This window comes from Rhinoraja longicauda, chromosome 1, assembly GCF_053455715.1.
Source record: "Rhinoraja longicauda isolate Sanriku21f chromosome 1, sRhiLon1.1, whole genome shotgun sequence".
Classification (NCBI taxonomy): Eukaryota; Metazoa; Chordata; class Chondrichthyes; order Rajiformes; family Arhynchobatidae; genus Rhinoraja; species Rhinoraja longicauda.
In genome coordinates this window covers 67,205,591-67,229,956 of record NC_135953.1, presented here as the reverse complement: position 1 = coordinate 67,229,956, position 24,366 = coordinate 67,205,591, and the positions used below count along the sequence as shown (strand labels likewise).

The 24,366-nt window shown below is 41.5% G+C and overlaps 1 protein-coding gene across 11 annotated transcripts in view; it reads left to right on the top strand.

Annotated features, from left to right (window-relative positions):
- LOC144593565 (LIM and calponin homology domains-containing protein 1-like) overlaps positions 1 to 24,366 on the top strand; it is a 304,848-nt gene that overhangs the window by 173,186 nt on the left and 107,296 nt on the right. For all 11 annotated transcript variants that reach the window (XM_078399328.1, XM_078399362.1, XM_078399356.1 and 8 more), the window contains one exon: positions 6,905 to 7,011. In XM_078399328.1, the coding sequence (XP_078255454.1) occupies positions 6,905 to 7,011 (107 nt within the window). The remainder of the gene's footprint in view (positions 1 to 6,904; positions 7,012 to 24,366) is intronic.

Below are 24,366 nucleotides of genomic sequence, written 5' to 3'. Positions count from 1 at the left end.
CCTGGGTTCAATCCTTACTACGGGTGCAGTTTCCTGTGCTTGTCCTAAATCTCTACCAAGCATATTGGAATAATAAAGCAGCTATCATCAGCAGTTCCTGCCTTGCCTAGATACGATTCCCTGCTGTATAAAAAGCTTGCCCATGTAGTCAAACCTTTTTCACATAAAATATTATGTCCAGTTGTAAGCTTATTTTAATAAAGAAAAATTCTGAGATTTTCCAAAACTTCTGATGACTAAATAATGTGGCATACTTTTACACAGCAAAATCCCATGCACAGTAAATGAGTGATTGCTACGTGACCTTTGTTGCTGCAGGTTGATGGAGGGTTTTGAGGAGCTGAAGCCACTCTATTGATCGTCATCAAACACTGACCTTTTGTGTCCAATTCTGTGGACAGATGGGGTCTTGATTGAATGTCTTATCCAAAAAAGCAGTGTGTTCAACCTTTCAGCCAACGAAAATACTACCATTTAATCACTTGATCCAATGTGATTACAGTTCCATTAAATTACTGGAATCCCTACTGGAATTGGAACTGATAACTATGGAATAATTGTGGGTTCGATGAATGACTTGATTATAGAAATTACTTTTGGTGATACTGGCATGTTAATATTATTTATATTGAAATCTACTGCTGTAATTTTAATGGAGGCTTTAATGTGTTTATTTTAAATGTCCTAAAGTAGTGGAGGATAGAACTTGATTACACACAGTATTCATTCATCTTAAATGTTCCGTTGCAACCTCCACGAACTAATGCTAGAGATGTAATTACATTTTCAGTAATTACATTTCAGGAAATAATTTCATAATCTTCATGGTTTCATAATCTTCATGGTTTATTTACTTTAATAATGACATACATGTTTAATCACAGATTGTATGCAGAAGAGGTTTGATTTGTTAAATGGTCTTTGATTAGGGCATGTACAGGATCTGCACCTGAAAGCAAACAAAAGAAGAAGTTGGTTTGTTTTTCAGTCAAGGTCAGGCAGTGTACAGAGTGATATTTCTTGGCATTAGCAGTGTTTTCCTCCGTGTGTCTGGGAGCCAAACTTCAGCTAGAGACATTGGCAGCTGTGCACTGTTTATCGAAAGTCATTGTACTCCACCTAGCTGTGGTACACACAGTATGATCATTCATTGCTAAACCGTAATCAGTCAGACACACAAGATTTAGTTTTCAGTTTGGAAAATGTTGTCAGTAAAGCACAGCCCCCTTAACCTTGATTGGAGGCCAATTCATTGGATGTATTCAAGAGAGAATTGGATATATTTGATTCTGTATCTGTATCAGTAATCACCATCACTGGTTGCCGCATACGTTAGAAGAGTCGTGTGCCAAGTCGCAATTAAGTATTAAAGTGGACCTTAGCTCTCAGGGCTAACGGAATCAAGGAATATGGGGAAAGAAGGAACAGAGTACTGATTCTGGATGATCAGCCATGATCATATTGAATGGCGGTGCTGGCTCGAAGGGCCGAATATCCTACTCCTGCACCTATTTTCCATGTTTCTAACCTGTAGGAAAACATGGGACCTGAATATTTTAACGTGCAGTCCCTTTGTGATGCTAACTGTGCATAGCTATTTACACTTGTGCATCTTATGGACGACCCTCTGGAACAAATATTTTATAACAAAGATTATGTGGGATTGTGGGATTGCACTTCTTTTTCAGAAAGTAAGTGTTAGAGAAGGTTTAAATAAGTAGATTAGGGCCTATGCCCTGGTATTATTCCAAGAATTTAAGGCAACTGTAATCATATTGAATCAAATGATTAAAATGTGGTATTTGTGTTGGCTGCTTCTGAGGTACCATGGCTATGGGGGAATAAGATATTGCTTCTGAATTATTCACCACTACTGAAAAGATGTAGTGAATTTTGTTGGGGGTGGGTGACTAGCAGCATAGTTTTATTTCAATTTGTACCCAAATAAGTACACTGAACTTTTGCCGAATTAAATGTTCTTTAACTCAAACTGGCTCAATTCCATCTCCATAAAAATGTGTGCACAGTTATCATGAACAAAACCTCTGATATTGGAATTGGAAAAGTGGTATTAGCCTTCAAGGCATGTCCCTTTCTGGTTTTAAGGTAAGCCGCAAAGTTGTTTAAGAATTTTTTTTGGTGGTGATTAACATTTCTGTAGCTTGTTTTTCATAAGTTCTGAAAAGGATTGATTGTCCTGCTGTTTGTTAGTGTTGCAGATGTGAGCTATGGAGCAATCTGGCATAGCCCTATATTCCACAGTGCTGGAATCTCTGGGATGCCATTAGTAGATTAAACACTTTTCTAAGGCTTTATTCATGTAATGTAGCAGAATTGTAATCGGATTGGACTAAATGACTAAATTTGGATATTTTTACTGGCTGCTTCTGAATCGCCTTCAGTTCGACCATGGAGAAATGAGATCTAATAGCCAACTGAAAATATATAGGGGACTTATCGGGGTGGTGTTGCTGATAGGGCAATGAGATCCGGTGGCTTTCCTGCGTTGCCCAGTTTCCACTGTGCTGGTATTTTTATGACGTTACCAGCACTTGTAGGTGCATCACCAGCAATTATTCTTGGCCACTTTTCCTAACATGAGCAGTCATAATGCAACACAGAAATAGATTGCAATCCATTGTTATAAATTGCAAGTGAGTAGATCTGAATGGAACATTCGTCATGAACATCATATCATAGCAATAAATGATCAACATTCTGTTAAAATTACGGCATAATCGGAAAAGGTTTGAAATCAGTTCTATTACTCAGACGTACTACACTGTAATATATTCTGTGACAATGGGGTCGGTGATATTATGCTTGACTCCTAATGTGGGAATTTCTTCACATGTTAGGTAGAGGAAAAGGGGCATTAATTTGACAGCAGTAGATAGATTCCTTTCGAGGGAGCATTGATACCTAATCTCAAATTTAACATCTGGAATATGGCCTGTTTTGCCCAAAGTCATTTGAGGTGCCTTTCACACATACCCTTGACATACTGGATTTTGTAGGAAGGAACTGCAGATGTGGTTTACACCGAAGATAGACAGAAAAAGCTGGAATAACTCAGCAGGTCAGGCAGCATCTCTGGAGAAAAGGAGTAGGTGATGTTTCGGGTCAAGACCCTTCTTCAGACAGGGTCTTGACCCGAGCTTTTTCTGTCTATCTTCTGACATGATGGAATGAATGAATAAGTTTATTGGCCAAGTATGTGCATGTACAAGGAATGTGCCTTGGTGCTCCGCTCACAAATGACAACACAAAAACATACTGTTAATAATTAATAATACAGCATAAACACATCAAAACAATAAGGATACAACATTACGGTCTAAACATGTGGGTGAAAATAAACCAGAGCAAAAAAGAGCCGACAGACTTTGGTTCTTGAGTAGAACTACTACTCGTGGAAAAAAGCTGTTTTTATGTCTGACTGTGGCTGCTTTGACTGTCCGGAGTCGCCTTCCAGAGGGAAGTGTTTCAAAGATTTTGTGGCCAGGGTGAGAGGGGTCAGAGATGATCTTGCCCGCTCGCTTCCTGGCCCTTGCAGTGTACAGTTCGTCAATGAGGGGAAGGTTGCAGCCAACAACCTCAGCTGATCGAACGATCCGTTGCAGCCTCCAGATGTCGTGCTTGGTGGCTGAGCCAAACCAGACCATGATGGAGAAGATGAGAATGGACTCAATGATAGGCGTATAGAATTGGACCATCATTGCCTGTTAAAGAAGCTGTTATCCATACCTGTTTGGATTTAGTGGTTTTCTTTATATTCATGGACTGTTGGTTATTTTCTATACTTTGGAAAATAGATGACATTAACCATTTCATAATGATGCCCCATCAAAGTTAGTGAGTAAAGTGTATTTTTCGCTGTTCGTGTGGAAACGGTACTTTAAGTGATGATAACATGTGCATTTTTTTAATAACCAAACAACTATATTGATGTATAAGAAAATAACTGCAGATGCTGGTACAAATCGATTTATTCACAAAATGCTGGAGTAACTCAGCAGGTCAGGCAGCATCTCGGGAGAGAAGGAATGGGTGATGTTTCGGGTCGAGACCCTTCTTCCGACTGATGTCAGGGGGGCGGGACAAAGGAAGGATATAGGTGGAGACAGGAAGATAGAGGGAGATCTGGGAAGGAGGAGGGGAAGGGTGGGACAGAGGAACTATCTAAAGTTGCTTTGATGCTTTGCGGACATATGTGATGATATCATACTACCTGAAGAAAATAGCTAGTGTATGATAACATTTGTTTTTTTCATCTGCTCTCGCTTTTCGTGAAGATGTAATGTAATCGATAAAGTAATGCACATGATAGAATTGCAAGAGAACTTCAATAAGCTTCAAAGGACAAGGAGGTACGTTCTCTACATCCCTCCTGGAGAGGAGCTTCAAAGGGACAGAGAATCCTCTCTGCTTCAAAGACACTGAAATGTAACCTTATTCAACACAGTGCAGCTGTTTCAGTAAGCACCCTGAGCATTCACTGCAGCCCATCTCCAATGCAAAACCTGCCTTGCTTGTGCCGTCTACCCAATAGATGGCAGCAACTCATCAAGTTATTCTCCATCATGAGGATAAACCTTGATCCGAATGACTGAGAAAGATTGGAGCAGCTGTTGTTTAGATACAACACAAGCAAAGTGGAATCCAAATCACAACATACTTACTTGAGAATATATTTTCCCTTTCCAATGGGCTTGTTCCCTCACATCTAGCACTACTTCTGGTCATGAAGTTGCTGTCTTCCAACCTTAATGCAAACACTGATATCCCAACTATGATCTGAAACCCATGACTTCAAGGTGACATGATCTCAGAAGCATTCAATGTGCAACTACTGCTTGTAGCAAGTGATTGCTGATGAATTTCAACCTCAAATATCATAACGAAGCTAACAATTATAAGTGAGAATGAACTGCAGCTTTAGATTCCCGAAGCGTGACATGGGTTTTATGCTGTTTTCCACATTAGATTTTAATTGCAGCAGCAGTCATGCAAATTTATGCCCCCTTTATCTCATAGGTGTTTCTTCGTGACATTAAACTAGTCAACGATCAGGAAAGTCCAATATACTTCAGGAACTGTTGTTTCTTGGGTTCTAGAGAGCAAACTTTCTAAGATGGGACATCTTGGAGTCAGAGGGCAGGCCCAAAGGAGGGCAATCAAAGAACTTGCAAATGCCGCCGAACGGAGCAGTCACTGGCTGTGGCTGAAAAGAAAAGATACTGTCTGGGCTGCCACGTGACCATCTAGAGGCTAACCATAAGACACACACCCAGGTCTGATCACCCTGCGGTGGGCCTGCCTCGACTGAGGGTGTCTTGTGATAAAAGGCTGAAACACCCAGTGACGTTGAGGTGCACAACTGAAGATGTGTCGGAATGGTAGCAACATCACCTAGTGGTCACCCCCAAGAACAACACCAGTCAATTGTAGTGCAAACCTTAGGGATTGTAACATCTAGTCCTACTAATCAATCTAGCAGTCTTTTAAATTCCCTTTCCTGTGTCAGGATATTTTTGAACTTCAACATGGTTGAGGATGTCCTGAACTTGTCAGTCCAGGCTGGCCAGTGATTTCCCAACTGTTTTCCACCATGGGGCTTCATGTGCACTGGGCCACATCTTGCTGCAACCCTGCAACAGACCCAGAAAAGAGCAGTGTAATCATTTGTTTGAATAGAGAGGAGTGGATATGAAAGGGAGAGATAAGGAAATTAATATTTCTTTGAATTAGTTGTATTTGCTCCATTGTTTTACATAAAGATTATTTTTGTGATTTAATTTTTAATGTACATTTTAATACTTGTTGATTTTTTTGGATAATTGATTTGAATAGTATTTGTCTGTTAATGAATATCAGAGACATTCAGTTTTGACACTTGACAAAGCTCAGGGATGTGGCCGTGTCTTCAAAGTTTTGGGTGTGGGGCTTGTTCTGGACCACATTGTACATTTTCCTGCACCCAAACCCCATCTATCAATGCTGCTGAACAGTGGAGTAGTAAATATGCTCTTTAATCACCATTTGGAACATATTTTCATTACTAGATCTTGAGGAAATTAGATGATAAGACCATAAGACATAGGAGTAGAATTAGGTCATTCAGCCCATTGAGTATACACTGTCATTCCATCATGGCTGATCTACTTTTCCTCTCAACCCTATTCTCCTGCCTTCTCTCCATAACTTTTGTTGCTCTTTCTCTAAAAACGAAGGTTCCTTTGTAACCTTCTGTCAAGAACCTATTAATCTCCTCTTTGAAAATGCCCAATGTCTTGGCCTCCACAGCCATCTGAGGCAATGAATTCCACAGATTCATCATTCATAATACTTTCAATGCTGGGTGTACATTAGTAAAGCAGCCCTCAACATAAGACCTAAAAAAACACTGCTACCAACAATTTTGCACCTCAAACTTAATTTATTTGTCTTTGCAGATAAAACTGGACAATCATTGTATCCATGAGTGTCTGTCTCCTTTAACCTTCATACTGTGATTATGATTCAAAGTAAATAGGAAGGTGCTTTAATTTCAGTTCATAATATTTGTGAGGAATGTGCAGGCAAACCATATCAACGCTTATTTAATTTACATCAAGAAGCAAATTTTAATATTTACATATACTTATAACTTTATTTTTATAATTACATATTACGTTAATAAAACCATTTTGTTCAAATGTTTTGGACAGAGGTTAGTTTGTAGATGTTATGCAAAAATGTGAGATGATTATTTACTTTTGAACTGTGCAGGCGAGAAACCAAAATGAATCAGCATGGCTTTAAATAAAGTATGCTGGCATATGGTATTCCATTAATAACACTTGCATTAATGCACTGTTGCACTCATGCCATCATCCTGTATCAATTTTATTGTCTTCTACAGGACAACATTACATTGTTTTTGAGAGCATGCGAAGAGCTTGGACTAAAGGGATCACAGCTTTTTGACCCTGGTGATCTCCAGAACATGACCAACAGAGCCTCAGTCAAGTAAGTGGAAAAACAAGCTACTTGTGAGAACTATATATATTTAAAATTGCCTTATGTTTCGCAACAATTGGAAAGGAATTTGAAAGAACTGTGCTGAACATCTACATTAATTTGAATTAATTCTTACTTTTTGCTGTAAAGAATATACAATAATGCTATCAATTAAATGGTAAAAAGAAAGATATATTTCCTTTTATAAGCATTTTCTTGAATGGAGCTTGTCATGAATGTACATATTTTAACAAATTCCAAGATGTATCTCGAGTGTGTTCTGTACAAGTCTGGAGTTAAAGAGTAGTTTTACCCTTTGGCACAGTAATGCTCAGCTTGCATGCTACAGATTCCTCTCTGTTTGGCTAATTCTTGCCTTTTTAATAGTAAAACATGTATCTCAGCAATGACCAGACTTCTGGAATATGTCTCAAGGTTTCTGAAGCTCTCGCTGTATTTATGTATCAAATCAATATGCCAGTTAATTAGTAATGCCAAGATATTGTGAACAAGTGGAATTCAAGTCATTAATGTCCAAAGAATGATGTTTTTGATGTAATTTTTTTTGTATGTGGAAAAGCCCTGCCATAAAATGCCACAGAACACAAAATTATTTTGACATATTAATCAGATGCCGGCTGTGTTGCAATCAGCATGTACTTCTATTGTACTTTTTGATTACTGCACTTTATTGTACATGAATTGACAGAGTTGTAAATCATAAAAGAAAACAAAATGTAAACAGGGGATTAATTCTCATCATTACAGATTATGTAAATAATGTTAAGTGTAACAGAGTCGATATAAGTTGCGTGTTTTGCTTTGATTCTATGCTTCTGCTATATTGGCAAAATTATTGCAACCTTATTTACCTCTATGGACCATAGAGCCAAGTGGATTGGAAGTGGTCCTTCATTTGTTCACATCTACCCAAAACAGCATCCAATGCATTTTTGCCTTCATTGCGGTGCAGGCTCGAAGGGCCGAATGGCCTACTCCTGCACCTATTTTCTATGTTTCTATGTTTCTATGTTTCTATTATCTGACTTTTTAAAAAAATCAGTCTTGTTCTGTTTGCAACCACAATTCTTTATAATCTGCTCCAGGTGTTAATCACCCTTCAAATAAAAGCATACTTCAGATTGTCTGCTTTACAATAATAATTTCACCACTGTACAAACTAAATTCTTTAATGCAGGAATTATGGTAAGAATATGATGATAATTGGATACTGCCTGCAGCAACATTGTAAATGAGGTTTTCTTGAATGTATTTATGATTCTTTGATCAGAGCAACCCCTCCTGCAGCATATATACTCTGCTTCTGCTGGTCTTACTGAACCTTGACTTAATCTTCCTGCGTGTTTTTGTCATGCATAGGTTAAACAGATGGAAAGCACTGATTTAACGTGGCCTCGGGATACACTCAATCTACTTTAATTAACATAATGCACCTGTTATGATTATTGTTTTATATGCAATGTACTCCCATGCTAGGTTCAATGTTTTATTCTTTCATTTAAGGATAATTAATTGATTCAAGATCAGTTGTCCAAATATTTCAACCCAGCCATTCCCTCATAGAGTCCATTGTTTTACGAATGAATCACAAAAATAGTGGGTTTGTAGGTTAATTGCTCTGTATAAAATTGTCCCGAATGTGTCGGGAGTGGATGAGAAAGTGGGATAACATTGAACTAGGGCGATAGGGTGATCGAAGGTCGGCATGGACTGAAGGCCCAATGTGGGCCAAAAGGCCCATTTACATTCTGTAGATCTAAAACCTTAAAATACTAAACCCAACGATAGGTTTGATTTGCACTTTATGTGCAGTAGATGTTGATCTGGATCCTCTGTACATATGGAGGCACTTTATCATTGTGATATGGGTGTGAGCTATGGCCAAGAGTTATGGGAGTAGTGTAGATGGGGCACATTGGTCAGCATGGGCGAGTTAGGCTGAAGCATCTATTTCCACGTTGTGTGACTCCATGGCTATCTATGACTATTATCAACAACAACTTTCCCTCAGCTACTATTCCCAATTTATCAGCACTGTGAACATCACTCCCACTCCAGTCTGAAAAAGGATCCTGACCCAAAACATTACATGCCCATTTCCTCCACAGATGTTGCCTGTAAATCTTCGAGGATTTACAAGGATGTTGCAAAGGGTCCTCCCAGCACTTTGTGTTTTATTCCCACTTCTTAAAAGGGCATGCCTAATTAGCCTGAATAATGACCTATTCTTTCACCCTGCTAATTCCTTCTCCCTTTCTTGGACTCATTACCAAGTTGCTCTTTGTCCACTTGTTAGATATTTTCAGTGCTTTAAATGGCACCCACACCGTTGAGAAATACACTATTTATTTTGTATGACTCTCTAAAGATTTACTATTTATATTGGCTCAAATAGGATTGTGTGAGATGTTCACCTGAAGTTTTAGTTTCAAAGGACACATCATGGAAATTAAAGTCCATAATCCTGGCCAATTTCACCTCTGCTATTTGTGCAGCTGGCATTATGAAGTGTTATCTCTTCCTCACATTCTTCATCTCTTGCGGTCTTTTAACCAGGCAATTAACCTCTGCTCTTCCACGCAGTCAAACAATATGGCAGCAGCCTAGAATCCCACACCCCCACCCTCACTACTAATCAGAAAGTATTTGATTAAAATTAATTCAAAGTAAATCATAGAGTAATTTCCTATGACTTAAGTTACAATACCTAGGAATGCTGCTCTCTACCATACATACCATTCCACGGAATTGCCCATTCTGTAATCCCATCTCACAATGCATGTTACAAGTGTCACTTAAAAGGAATATTTCTTCAATGGGAGCATCTCCACCTTGGTGGTATAAGACCTAACATCCATTAACAGCTTCATGTCTTAATTTCCCATGAAACAAAGAATAGTAAAGGGCTTTTCCCACTTTAGGCGATTTTAAGGCGACTGCCGGCGACTAGGCTGTCGCTGACAGTTCGCCGAGTGTCGCGGGCATGATCGTGAGGAATCTTCCAAGAATCGTAGAGGATCTCGGCGCGTCGCTGAGAAATCATCCGGAGTGAAATTTCTTGGCGACAGCTGGCTTGTCGGCAGGTATCGTTGTTTATTGCGGGCGCTGTCGCATGCTGTCCCCAGGTTTGCTAGGTTCTCTTAGATGCATTTAGAAGCACATTATATTAAAATAAGTAAAGTCATTTCAAAATACCATAAAATGCTTGTGTTTAACCAATTTATTTACCGTCAGGACATTTGACAGGTAGATTGGAGGCGACAGTTTTATTGGTCAGTTAAGCGTGGGAATTTTCGCGATGTTTATCGCCATCATCCATTACATTTAAAGTGGGCTCCCAACCCAGATATGCAACCCAGAAACCAGATATGCATCTCCCGTACATTTTCAAAGAATGCCCACACACTTTTCACAAAAATCCACTTAACCACTTTTTTAATTATTTATTTTAATACAGCTATTAGTAAACTGGAAGTAAATCCAGTTTATGCCTTGTTACAGTGAAACTTCGTTTTTAAGTAACTCATACAAGATGTTATAGTTCAAAACTCTCAAGTACTTACCGACTTGTCGGTGATTTCAGCGAGAATTAGGACGCCGGAGAAGCATTGACAGCGTGGGAATTTCGCGATGTTTCCAAAGACGCTGTAATCTCGACATTGTAGTGGTCATTGTCGTCGGGTAAAAGAAAAGTTTGGCGATCTGCTACGACTTTGACAGTCGCCGGCAGTCGCCTTAAAATCGCTTAAAGTGGAAGAATCGAGTTATCGATTTGCAGCGGTACATGGTTGACCTGAGCAAATTACCTTTCACATTTGCTATATTACAAGAAGAAATTTCAAAAGGATGTTACTCATAGATTCATACAGTGTGGAAATAGGCCCTTCGGCCCAACTTTCCCACACCAGCCAACATGTCCCAGCTTCCTTCTCTCCAGAGATGCTGCCTGTCCCGCTGAGTTATTTTGTGTCTCAGCTACAATAGTCCCATTTGCCTGAATTTAGTCCATATCCCTCCAAACCTGTCCTATCCATGTACCTGTCCAAATGTTTCTTAAATGTTGTCAATACTACTTGCCTCAACTACCTCCTTCAGCAGCTGGTTCCATACACCCACCACCTTCTGTATGGAAAAATTTACCCCTTAGTTTATCCCTATTAAATCTTTCCCCCCTCACCTTAAACCTATGTCCCCTGGTTCTTGATTCCCCTACTCTGGGCAAGAGACTCTGTGCATCTACCTGACCTATTCCTCTCCTGCTTTTGTACACTGATTTTGTCACTGATTGCAAAATGTGTAGTTTCCACAGCATTTCTTTCTTTTCTGATAAGACTTGAACTTAATCAACTCTCACCACTGCATCAATCCCATCAGTGTATTATACCAACAATGGATCCGTTTATTATACCAACAATGGATTTGTATCTTAAGTGCTGTTCTGGCCCGTAAGCTCAGTTTAGTTTGTGTAGGAAGGAACTGATGGTTTAATCTGAAGATAGACACAAAAAGCTGGAGTAACAGCGGCAGATTGACTGTGGGTACCTGTAATTCGGGTGTCTGAGGAAAGGTCTCGACCTGAAACATCACCCATTCCTTCTCTCCAGAGATGCTGCCTGTCCCGCTGAGTTACTCCAGTTTTTTGTGCCTGCCCTCAGTTTAGTTTGTCTCTTTTAAGTCTTTTTGTTCATGTTTATTTCATTTTGTTTAGTTGAAACAGGTCATCAAGTTTCAAATGTGATTCTGTAAGATTCAGATATAGGATAGAGTATGTCCTCTGGTTATATACTACATGAATAGTATAGCTAAGCACAGATAGACACTCTACTTTGGCTTTGTGTTAGTACTCCTGTCTCTGGTCTCAGCAGATTGGGGATCAACATTCCATGTCTAAGATAAAAACAATTTAGGCTGGCACAATTGCTGGAGTTCTGCGCCATTAAGATGTGGCTTTTCAAGAGACAAGTTATACCATGAACCCATCTGCACCGTTATTTTGAAGAGAAACAAAGGCATTCTCCCAGGAGTGAACAAAGAATGTTGGGAAGTGCTCAGTAGTTTAGACAACGTGACCTTTCATCAAAACTTTTGCATCATCTGCAAGTACTTTGTTTTTGATATTCCCCCTGCACCTGGCCAAAATGTATCCCTTGAAGCTTTTTATTGCAATTTTGGGCAAATTACTTGCCATGTTTTCTACATTACAACATTGACGGCATTTCAAAAACATTTCATTGACTGTAGGATATTTTAGAAGGCTCAGAGGTCGACATTCCCCTAGTTAAGCAATGGTTTCTCATTCCTACCAGTTTCAGAGAAGAGCTAATTTTATTTGAGGTTGTATAAGAAAATAACTGCAGATGCTGGTACAAATCGAAGGTATTTATTCACAAAATGCTGGAGTAACTCAGCAGGTCAGGCAGCATCTCAGGAGAGAAGGAATGGGCGACGTTTTGGGCCGAGACCCTTCTTCAGACTTAAGGATAGCGGAGTGAGGGGTATGGGGAGAAGGCAGGAACGGGGTACTGATTGAGAGTGATCAGCCATGATCGCATTGAATGGCGGTGCTGGCTCGAAGGGCTGAATGGCCTACTCCTGCACCGATTGTCTATTGTCTATTGTCTATTGACCCGAAACGTCGGCCATTCCTTTTCTCCTGAGATGCTGCCTGACCTGCTGAGTTACTCCAGCATTTTGTTAATAAATACCTTCGATCTGATTTGAGGTGTTTGTGAGATAAATCAGTGTAGATAAATATGGCTCAATTTGGGATACCACTTTCTCAACAAAAGAGAAACCTCAATGCTCAATTGCTTAGAAAAAAATGGGCTCTGCGAGTGTATCACAATAAACATAAACAAAAATTCTGCATGACTGTAGCAGAATGGCATAATGAATGTGTGAACACATGTAAGGTATCACAACCTCGCAACATCGGACAAAAACAAAAAAAAGACACAAACTGCTGGAGTAACTCAGGCGGTTCAGATAGCATCCCCGAAGAACAAGGATAGGTGACATTTCGGGTGGGGACCCTTCTTCGGTTTAAAGGACTACATCAGACAAGCTAATTTCTCTCAAGGCATGCTGCCCACTGAACAAGGGGAACAGAAGGCTGATAGGGTGTGCTCATCCAACTACAGGCCTGGTGAGGATTTTAGTGAGGATCAAGTGTGTGCTTTCATCATTGCACCGTTGTTGCGGAAGCTTGGTGATGAATGGTATTGAAGAAATTGGAGTTTGTTAAATGTCCTTTATCTTGAAATATAGTTATTAATGAAACAATGACAGTACGTAAAACAGAAAAATGGTACAGTTACATAATTGATCTAGAATGCCTCATTAATCTATTTAGCCATTCTGTTAACTGACTCAAAATAAAGGATGCAGTTTGACATCACTCCCACTGCATGCCATTCCCCTGGAAGGATGCCAGATAACCTCATTATTGCACTGGCACTGAATCGTTTCAGACTCTCGTGGGAGATGCAGTTCGGGTAAATGCAGTGAATTACAGCTTTGCTACTAACGCAAAACACTGACTGCACACTAGATAAAAGTTATATCAAGATTAATCCATATCTTGCAAAGCACAGACTATGTAGAAAGACAGACATGAAAGATCTCAAACCATTTACCAATTTTAACAAACAAAAATCCAGCATATTTGATATCGCATTCCCAATCATATTTTATATAACATTTTTGACTTGTAAGTGGTTGTAAAATCAGATTTTACTCATTTTTTGCTAAAGACAGCAAGAATTTTCCAGTGACCTGTTGGTTCATGAACCGTAGGACATCCTACTGAGATGTGAAAATCATTTAATCATCGAAGGACCTATTTTCTATGTTTCTATGTTTCTATGTTTCTAAAACCTTGTGGGTGTTGCACTTTGGTATGTCCAACCAGGGCAGGACTTAGACATTAAATGGTAAAGCCCTGGAGAGTGTTGTAGAACAGAGAGATCTAGGAGTACAGGTATATGGTTACCTGAAAGTGCAAGTCAGGTGGAAAATGTGATGAGGAAGGCGATTGGCATACTTGCCCTCATTGGTATGGTATTGAGTGCAACATTTGGAACAACATGATACAGTTGTCTAAGTTGTTGGAAGACTTGGAGTACTGTGAGCAGTTCTGGTCACCCAGTCATAGTAAGGATTCCACTAAATTGGAAAAGGTGCAGGATGTTACTGGGACTTACAGGTGAGTGACAGTCAGAGGTTGGATAGGCTGGGACTTTTTTCTTTGGAATGTAGAATGCTGAGAATGGCCTTATTGAAGTGTACAAAATTATGAGAGGTGTGGATAAATTGAACACTGAGTCTTTTTCCCATGGTAGAGAACTCTAAAACTAGAGGACATAGGCCCAAGGTGAGATGGCTGATCATGGCTGATCGTCCCCAATCAATACCCCGTGCCGCCTTCCATCGCCCGGTGCGGCGCGGCCACGGGACTGAACAGCGCCCGGCGCGGCTCGGCCGCGGGACTTTCCAGCGCGGCACAGCCGCGGGACTTTCCATCACCCGGTGCGGCTCGGCCGCGTCGACTTTCCATCTCCTTGCGGGGGCTGTGCGGGTCGGTCGCCTCGGTAGGGGTCGAGTTGTCTGTACGTGGAAGGGGCATGGGGAAGAGAGAGGGGAAGTTTTTGGCCTCCATCACAGTGAGGGGGTGTTTGGAGTCACTGTGATGGATGTTTGTGTTGGGGTTGTGTCTTGTGTTTTTTGTACTGCTGGCTAAGTAATCTCGTTTGGAACGAATGACAAATAAAGCTATTTTGGATTTGGATTTTTTTTGGAGGAGTGAGATTTAAGAGGGACATCTTCTGCAGATTTACTAATCATACTTCTAAATTACATCCAAGTAATTTATGTATATTACAAACAACAAAAGCCTCAGCAGCAATCCCAACAGCACAACACATGTCACAGATGTCCATTAAAAAAACAACCCAACTTGTGTTTGCTATTCATCAAGAGGCAGTTAATCACAGCAGAGGTAGTGCGAGAGCACGACAATTACTTCAGTGCTATTAGATGAAAAAGGGAAAACTATCAACCTTTGTCCCATTCTTTGCTGACCTCTGAGAGTGGAAAGAAAGTAGTACCTGAAACATAGGAAAAAAATAGGAGCCGGATGGGGCCATTTAGCCCTTAACTTGCTCCACCATTCAACATGATAATGTCTGAACACTTTTCTCAATATCAAATTCCCATTCTCTCCTCGTACCCTTTGATGCATTTGTGTCTAAAAAATTACCAACGTATTTATAGTCAGTGACTTGGCCACCAACATCTTGTGCAGTCCAAAAATCTATAAGCTTGCCACTCTGCCTGCAGAGATTTCTCCTCATCTCAGTCCTAAATGTTTTATCCTGTTAAATTGCAATTAAAACACAAAGTACTTGTGCTATAACTCCTGGATAAGCGCTCAACTAAGAAAACCAAGCTCAAAATCAAAGTATTATCTAACTAAATACACCAACTTACAATAAATGACTCCATATGCAAAAATCAAAAACAAACTAAAAAAATACTAATCCTGTAGATGCAAGTCTATCGTTGGAGCTATCAAGTGGATCCCTTGCATAAGAATGGGATACACTTGCACAGACTACAGTTACAAAGAAATACACATACTGCATGTCATACCTTTCCTTTCTGCCCCCAACTGACACTATTTCTTCTCCACCAAATCCACCTACTGCCTTGCTCTGCTACCTTTGACATTTGCTTTACAGCGTGATGCAAACTCTGTCCAGAAATTCCTTGCTCTCCAAATAGCGACGTGGTCGATCTCGCTATGAAACCTCTACAACCCACCTCTACCGGACGTACTCCTGCTCTCCATCCTCGCTGCTCAACTTCTGCTGCCAACTCTACATATCTAAGCCTTTTCCTTTCTTAAGCCTCATCCACGTAGTTCTCCCAAGGCACCATCAGTTCTATAAAATACACTATCCGCTGACTAACTGACCATAACACCATATCAGGCCTCAAACTAGTGTTAATTATCTCCTGCGGAACAACAAGCTTTCCTCCTAAATCTACCCGCATCTCCCAATCATTGGCCCCCTGTAACTGGCCTGATTCATACCTAGCTGCAAACTTCCCTCCTCTTCCTTTCTCTCCCTCGCGGTCAAAATGAATTGCGACACTCCCAGTCCTGATGCCTACTGAATTCACCTGTACTCCTCCTCTCAATTGCTGCTCAATACCTGGTTATGCTGCCAAGTATACTGACCCTGAGAAAGACTAGTCCTACATCCTGATAAAATATGCCTCAACGTTGCCACCTCTGAACACAAGGGACACACCGTGGTCCCCACCTACCCATTGTTTGAGGTTCTGAGGTGATGGCAGCACATCATAAATAGCCCTTATAAGGAACCTTACATGACCCGCCTTCATTCACCACAGTTCAAACCTCCTCTTTTTTACACTTTCCCAGTTCATCAACTGTCCCTGCTTAACCTGAGCTACTGCCTTTACACATCTCACTGCTTCCTACTGATGACACCTGCTCTACAACCAATTGCCTCCTCTCTGTTGGACCTACCTTACTCCACATTGGTTTCCCTGTGCTGAGCCCTAAGCCTCCCTTCCCTTGCTGCACCCTACCAACAATGTCCGTATGCCTCAGAGCTGCTTGTGCTTCTTCTACTGCTTTGAGTTCCACTTCCTCCCTCTAGTTACACTTGGCACCAGATTACTAACTGAGGTATCTTACTCCCTGATAATTGCAACTCTAACCTCACCTTAGCACATTTAAACTCCTCTGTTAGGCTAGACAATCGTAAATGGAAAATACCTTTCCCATATAAAGCCACATTGGCGACACCGTGGAACTCCTAACCATTTCCTTATATATGAACTAACCAATCTCTCTAACTTTTCCACCTTAGAAATTGGCACCTCATTTTCTGTCAATGGCCACATCAACCTAGGGAATAGCCCAAACTGCAAACACCACAACTTCAATTTGCCTGGAAGCCCTGACTTCTCTATCCTTTCGAACCCGCCAGTAACATCCTTTCTAAGTTACTGAACCTGTTCAGTATCATCCAACTACCTGTTATACCATCTATCCAAACTTTTAACTGGTTTCTCCATTATAGATAGGATTTCTTCTTCATCTACACAGAACCTTTTCTCTACTACATTTCCTGTTGCCAAAGAAATACTCTGTGACTCACTAGGCTTAATCTTTAATCTCGCCCATTTAAGATTATCATTTAACTTCTCTAACAGCCTTCTTGTACAAGCTACTGTTGTGGTCACCAAGGTCATATCATCCACATAGGCCCTGATTGGAGCGAGGAGCAGTCTGTCTTGCCGTCTCTCCCCGCCGCGGACCCACCGTGATGCTCTAATCACCAACTCCATTGCTGTTGTAAACGCGAACAGGGAAATAGTACACCCTGCCATAATGCCCATCTCTAGTCTCTGCCATGCTGTCGTAAAGTCTGCTGTACTAAAACACATTTGAACATCTTGGAAATATGCTTTCACTAAATTTACTATTGATCCTGGAACTCTAAAGAAATCAAAAGCACTCCAAATAAGACAATGTAGCACAGATCCAAACACATTTGCCAGGTCCAAAAGCACTACATGCAAATCTTTTCCCTCAAGCTTGGCTGTCTGAATCTGGTGCCATATTACACCAATGTGTTGTAAGCAACCTTCGAAACCTGGGATTCCTGCTTTATGCATTGTGGTATCTATTAACCTGTTCCTTTCTAAATTACTTGCCAGCCTCTGTGCCACTATGCAAAAGAAAATCTTGCCTTCTACATTTAGGAGACATATAGGCCTAAACTGACTTAACTCTAAAGACTCTTTCTCCTTGGGAATGAAAACTCCCCCTGCTCTATCCAAACCCTTGGTATGACCTGCTTCTCCCAGACTATACGCAAGAGCCTCCACAAGAATGGGCTTCCACTTCCTTCCACTTTGGTGGCAAAACATCTAACATACTCTATCTCACCTAAGGGTGGTATATCTGGCGTGAAACCCATTCCCCTTTTCTTTTCTGGATCCGAGTATGTTCTTTTTAGATATTCCTCTAACTCTTCCTTTGAAGCTTTGAGCTTTCCACTTTTTTCCTGAAAACATTCTTTTAACAAATTTAAATGGATCCCTATAAAATACAGACCTGACTCGCTCCTTCCTTTTTCTCTTCCTCCTAAGGTGTTCTGCCCCCCTTAATATTGCTAAACGATTTCTTAACTCTTCTTGCAAAACATTCATTCCTTCTCTCTCATCAACTGTAGCCTTTCTCCACTGCTTTCTCAACTGTCTCCTCTCCTTCACTAATCTCTTGATTTCTCTCTCGTCTAGATCTAAACACCTGTAGAGCCTGTATCTTTTTCTCAATAACACCAAACCTGTCTGCACCATATTGATAAATAAACTCTCCCATCTTATCTAACTTGTTTTGCATTGTCCCTTTCAGACTCTATAACGCCTTTACCAAATCTATATTAGCAGTTCCCATTCCTTCCTTTCACTTGCCCTAGGCCATTTAACTCTTGGTTTCAGCCCACCGTTCTTCTCCCTGATGGCAGATTAACCTCCCCACCACCTGCAACCCCTCTACAGCACGTTCCCTCCTCATCAGTAACAGGGGTAATGATATCCTGTGAACTGTGGTTTTCCACCCATCACTGAACTTCACGACCGACTTCTCAAGAAGTACTGCTCAAAGTGATTTCCCTGCACTCCCTCTAACAAGCATTTCTTCTTTCCCTGATGTATTCTGAGGCCCTTTGCTGTTGTTACTTTCTGCCAACCGCAAGAACAGACCTGGAGCTTCTTTCCCTCTACCACTGAGCCGCTGTCCTTCAATGATGCGCTAATCCTACTCATGGTCTTTTCCGTTCCGTGGTCTTCTTAGGTCCCCTCGGCTATGGTTGACCATGAGTGATGCATCCTAGTTAGCTGCTTGCTCCACACCTCGGCTAGAGCAGAGTCGCTTGTGGCTGAAGAGACCAATGCGGGAGTGACAGTCTCTGTCGCAAAGGTCACATTTGTGTGTGGACTCTGGTCTGTTGAAGTTGCTGCGCTCCTTTCTGCGTGCATTCATCAGTTTCTCTTCCTCCGTTTTAAGATGTTGGTTCAGGGTACCTCTCCACCTTGTACGGTCAGCTGCAAGGCTCTCCCAGGACTCCACATCGATGTCGAGCACCTTCAAATCTTTCTTGCAGACATCCTTGTAATGTAGCTGGGGGCGGCCGATGGTTCTCCTCCCAGATGTTAGCTCTCCAAAGAGGATGTATTTTGGAATACAGCCATCCTCCATGCAGTGGACATGGCCCAGCCACTGCAGCCTGTGCTGCCTGAGTAGAGTGTACATACTTGGAAGGCCAGCGCGAGACAGAATCTTGGCGTTGGACACTCTGTCTTGCCAGGATATACCCAGGATACGGCAGGTGCTTCTAAGGTGGAAGGTGTTGAGTCTTCTCTCCAGTCTGACATATGTAGTCCATGTCTCACTGCCGTACAGCAGCGTGCTGTTGACACAGGCGTTGTAGACTGCTATCTTTGTCTTCACTGTCAGCTTTGGAGTGGTCCACACTCGAGTTGTGAGGCGAGTGAGAGTTGTAGCTGCCTTCCCGATCCTCTTGTCAACCTCTGTGTCCAAGGAGAGTTTGTCGGTGATGGTGGAGCCGAGGTACGTGAACTGATGAACAGCATCGTGTTCATAGTCATCGATGGTGATGACAGGCGGTGCCTCTGTATCCTGTCCCACGACGTTCGTCTTCTTCAGGCTGATGGTCAGTCCAAAATCCTTGCAAGCCCGATAGAAGCGGTCCATCAGTGACTGTAGTTCCTGCTGGGTGTGGGACACACCGTGGTCTGTAGTCTGTAGTCCGTGGTCTGTAGCCGGGTAATCCACCTGTGAGGCATCTTCCACCCCCACTCTTACAGACTCTAGGGGTATCTTTCTTTTATTTGTCGTAGCTTTTTAGCGGTGCAGCGAGATTGTTTACAATCTACGCCACTGCTGCAATGAGGTGCTAACCCATAACAACTCCAGTGGGGTCTGTACCCTCCTGTCAGCTGTCTTCCCAAACTGTCACACGGACTTTCCCTAGTTGTCAGCTGCTCTGTTCAAAGCAGTCACTAGCTGGGCTAGATGTTAAATTACAATTAAAACACAAAGTACATGCTATAACCCCTGGATAAGCGCTCTACTAAGAAAACCAAGCGCAAAGCCAATGTATTATCTAACTAAATACACCAACTTACAATAAATGACTACGTTTGCAAAAAAAACCCAGCTATCTACATATTAATTAGCTCTTTAAAAAAAAGACTAATCCTGTAGATGCAAGTATATCATTGGGGTTATCAAGTGGGCACCTCCCTTCATTGATGTTTTGTTGAGTTAGGCCCACGACACCTCGGGAAGGCTCAACAGTTGATTCTGGCATCACAGAACAACCCCCCGCCACCTCTCCATACCCACCACCACCAAGGGAAACAAACAGCCTAAGGAAACATGTCGGAATTTTGCACATTTCATTCAGATCACCTCTACCCGAGTTGATCTGCCTCTCCACATATTGCTGTTATCCCAGGATCAATCTGGTGACTCTTCATTGCATTTCCTCAATGTCCAGTACATCCTTCCTTGGAAAGGAGGCCTAAACTGCAAGCAAACTGTCTACCTGGCTGTGTTGCTTCCACCATATGCCAATATACATATGAAGACTATCTCCTCCAATCTGAGATTGGAAGAAAAATCTTGCGATTTTTTTGCATAAAACAAAATTTAAAAAAAGACTAACTTCAAATAGAGAAATAAATTGTTTTGCCATGGAACAATCGTTGAACAACCACGATGTATCTGAACAGAAGCTATTGTTCACACCTTCTAGTTTATGCTTTGGTTTTGAAAAAATATTTTGTAATGAGCTATTTACACGATGCAAACTGTGATTTGACAATTTTCAACTTGTTGTAGATAACTCGGCTTCCTTTGCAATTTAAGATCTAATTTTAATGGTTCTCCTGCACGTAATACCCACTCAAATCAGCCTAAAGACTGCTTCCTATTTACAATGTTGTCTGGTAAGGACAGAGTGTTTTAACAAAATGACCAGACTGCACAGTAAATATGCTGTTCATCAAGTACCCAGCTGCTGTGACATTTTCCATTTGTAACTTGGATGTTGCACAGAAATTTGAATGGAACATGGTTTTAATTTCAGGATGCTCTGCTAGATCACATGGTCCCTGGGAAAATTCCAAGGAGTACTACAATGTAATCAAATCAGTTTAGTATCTATCTGCAGGGAATTTGTGGAATGTGTTTTTTTTACTCATTAAACTAAAGGGCTGAAGTTGTGATTATACATGCAAAATCTGGCTATGGTCTCCCTCACCAGGTGCACAGACTTATGCCAGGCATGATCTATGGTTCATGCTGAGTTACTTGATTTCAACTAGGTTGGAGGTAGGGGTGTCTCGGGTAAGAATGTAATCAGAACATTTAGCCAGGAATTTTGATCTTGCCCATTCTCCAGAAATGCCTCCTGGAATGTTTGCATTGCTAAAAGGCAGGAAATCAGTTCATGATGAATCGGAGACACAAACAATTGCAGATGCTGGAATCTTGACCAAAGCACGCAATGATGGAGAAACTCGATGGGTTAGGCGGAAACTGTTGTGGGAATGGAAAGGCAGTATTGTGGGTCGGGAAACTTCTTCGGTCTGATTGTAGTCAGAGTGAGAAAGCTGGAAAGGAGAGGTGTGGGTGGGACAAAGCCTAGCAAGTAATGGTTGGATTCAGGTGAGGGGGTTGTGTTGGCAAATGGGGTGAGTAAGTGGCAAAAGAGACAAAAGGTTGTCAGATGAGAAGAGAAGAATTAAATGTAAAGCCAGAGGGGGGAGGGATATAGGTAGAAGGGGACAAGGAGAAGGGGAGAGATGAGAGAGGAAGGGAAATAAAAGGGAATTGGAAAAATAGATGCAGGAGTAGGCCATTTGGCCCTTCCAGCCAGCACAGCCATTCAATATGATCATGGCTGATCATCTAAAACCAGTACCCTGTTCCTGCCTTTTCCCCATATCCCTTGATTCCTTTAGCCCTAAGAGCTAAATCTAACACGCTCTTGAAAACATCCAGTGAATTGGCCTCCACTGCCTTCTGTGGCAGAAAATTTCACAGATTCCCAACTCTCTGGGTGAACAGGTTTTTCCTCATCCCAGTCCTAAATGGCCATCCCCTTATTCTTAAATAAGGTTCTTTAGTAACTTGTCAGTTTCTTTGTTGAACCAAATTAAGGCGCATGTTGCAATCAAAAGCGCTTGAACAAATTGTCCTGGTGCTGGGACATTTTTCCTGCATCTAGCCTGTCCAATCCTTTAAGAATTTTATATGTTTCTATAAGATCCCCTCTCATCCTTCTAAATTCCAGTGAGTACAAGTCCAGTCGACCCATTCTTTCATCTTATGTCAGTCCCGCCATCCCGGGAATTAATCTGGTGAACCTACGCTGCACTCCCCCAATAGCAATAATGTTCTTCCTCAAATTATGAGACCACAATTGCACACAATACTCCATGTGCAGTCTCTCCAGGGCCTTGTACAACTGCAGTAGGACCTCCTTGCTCCTAAACCCAAATCCTCTCGCAATGAAGGTCAACATGCCATTAGCTTTCTTCATTGCCTGCTGACCTGCATGCTTGCTTTCAGTGACTGATGTACATGCACACCCACGTTTCGTTGCTAATTTTCCTAATCATACACCATTCAGATAATCTGCCTTCCTGTTCTTGCCACCAAAGTGGATAACCTCACATTTATCCACATTATACTGCATCTGCCATGCATCTGCGCATTCACCCAAGCTATCCAAGTCACCCTGCAGCCTCATAGCATCCTCCTCACAGCTCACACTGCCACTGGCTTTGTGTCATCTGCAAACTTGGAGATGTCACATTTAATTCTCTCATCGAAATCGTTTATATATCCTGTAAATAACTGGGGTCCCAGCACTTCACCTTGCGGCACCCCACTAGTCATTGCCTGCCATTCTGAAAAGGACCCGTTAATTCCTACTCTTTGCTTCCTATCTGCCAACCAGTTACCCTACCCTTAATACCATGTGCTCTAATTCTGCACACTAATCCCTTGTGTGGGACCTTGTCAAGGGCTTTTTGAAAGTCCAGATACACTACATCCACTGGATCTCCCTTATCCATTCTACTTGTTACTTCCTCAAAAAATTCCAGATTAGTCAAGTATGATTTCCCCATAAATCCATGCTGAGTTTGACTGATCCTGCCACTGCTTTCCAAATGCGCTGCTATAACATCTTTAATGATCGACTCAAGCATCTTTCCCACTACCGATGTAAGGCTAACTGGTCTATAAGTCCCTGTTTTCTCTCTCCCTCCTTTCTTAAATAGTGGAGTTACATTGGCTACCCTCCAGTCCATAGGAACTGATCCAGATTCGAGAGAACATTGGAAAATGATCACCAATGCATCAACGATTTCTAGGGCCACCTCCTTGAGTACTCTGGGATGCAGACCATCAGGCCCTGGGGATTTATCTGCATTCAGTCCGAAACAGTTTACCTAACACCATTTCCTGATTAATGTTGATTCCCTTCAGTTCCTCCCTCCCACTAGATTCTCAGTCCCCTAGTATTTCTGGGAGATTGTTTATGACTTCCTTTGTGAAGACAGAACCAAAGTACTTGTTTAACTGGTCTGCCATTTCTTTGTTTCCTATTATAAATTCACCTGTCTCTGATTGTAAGGAACCTACATTTGTCTTCACTAATCTTTTCCTTTTTACATATCTAAAGAAGCTTTCTGAGTCCGTTTTTATATTCCCTGCAAGCTTTCGTTAATGCCATTTTTCCCCCTCTTAATTAACCCCTTTGTCCTCCTCTGTTGAGTTCTATATTTCTTCCACTCCTCCGGTTTGCTGCTTCCTCTGGCCAATTTATATGCCTTTTTCTTGAATTTAACACTATCCTTGATTTCCCTTGTTAGTCACGGTTGAGCCACCTTCCCCGTATTATTTTTTTGTCAGACAGGGATGAACAATTTTTGGAGTTCATCCATGCGGTCTTTAAATGTTTGCCATTATATCTCCACCGTCAACCCTTTAAGCATAATTTGCCAGTCTATCCTAGCCAATTGCCTTCTCATATCTTCAAAGCCTCTTTTCTTTAAGATGAGGAGCTCAGGGGTCAGAGATCAGTGCATGACGTAGGGGAAACAAGTAGGGTGAATGAGGGGTGGGGGAACGGGTGCGTGGCCGAGTGGTGGGGGAAGAGGAAAGAGAGAGGCAGTTGGGGGGTATTACTTGAAATTTAAGAG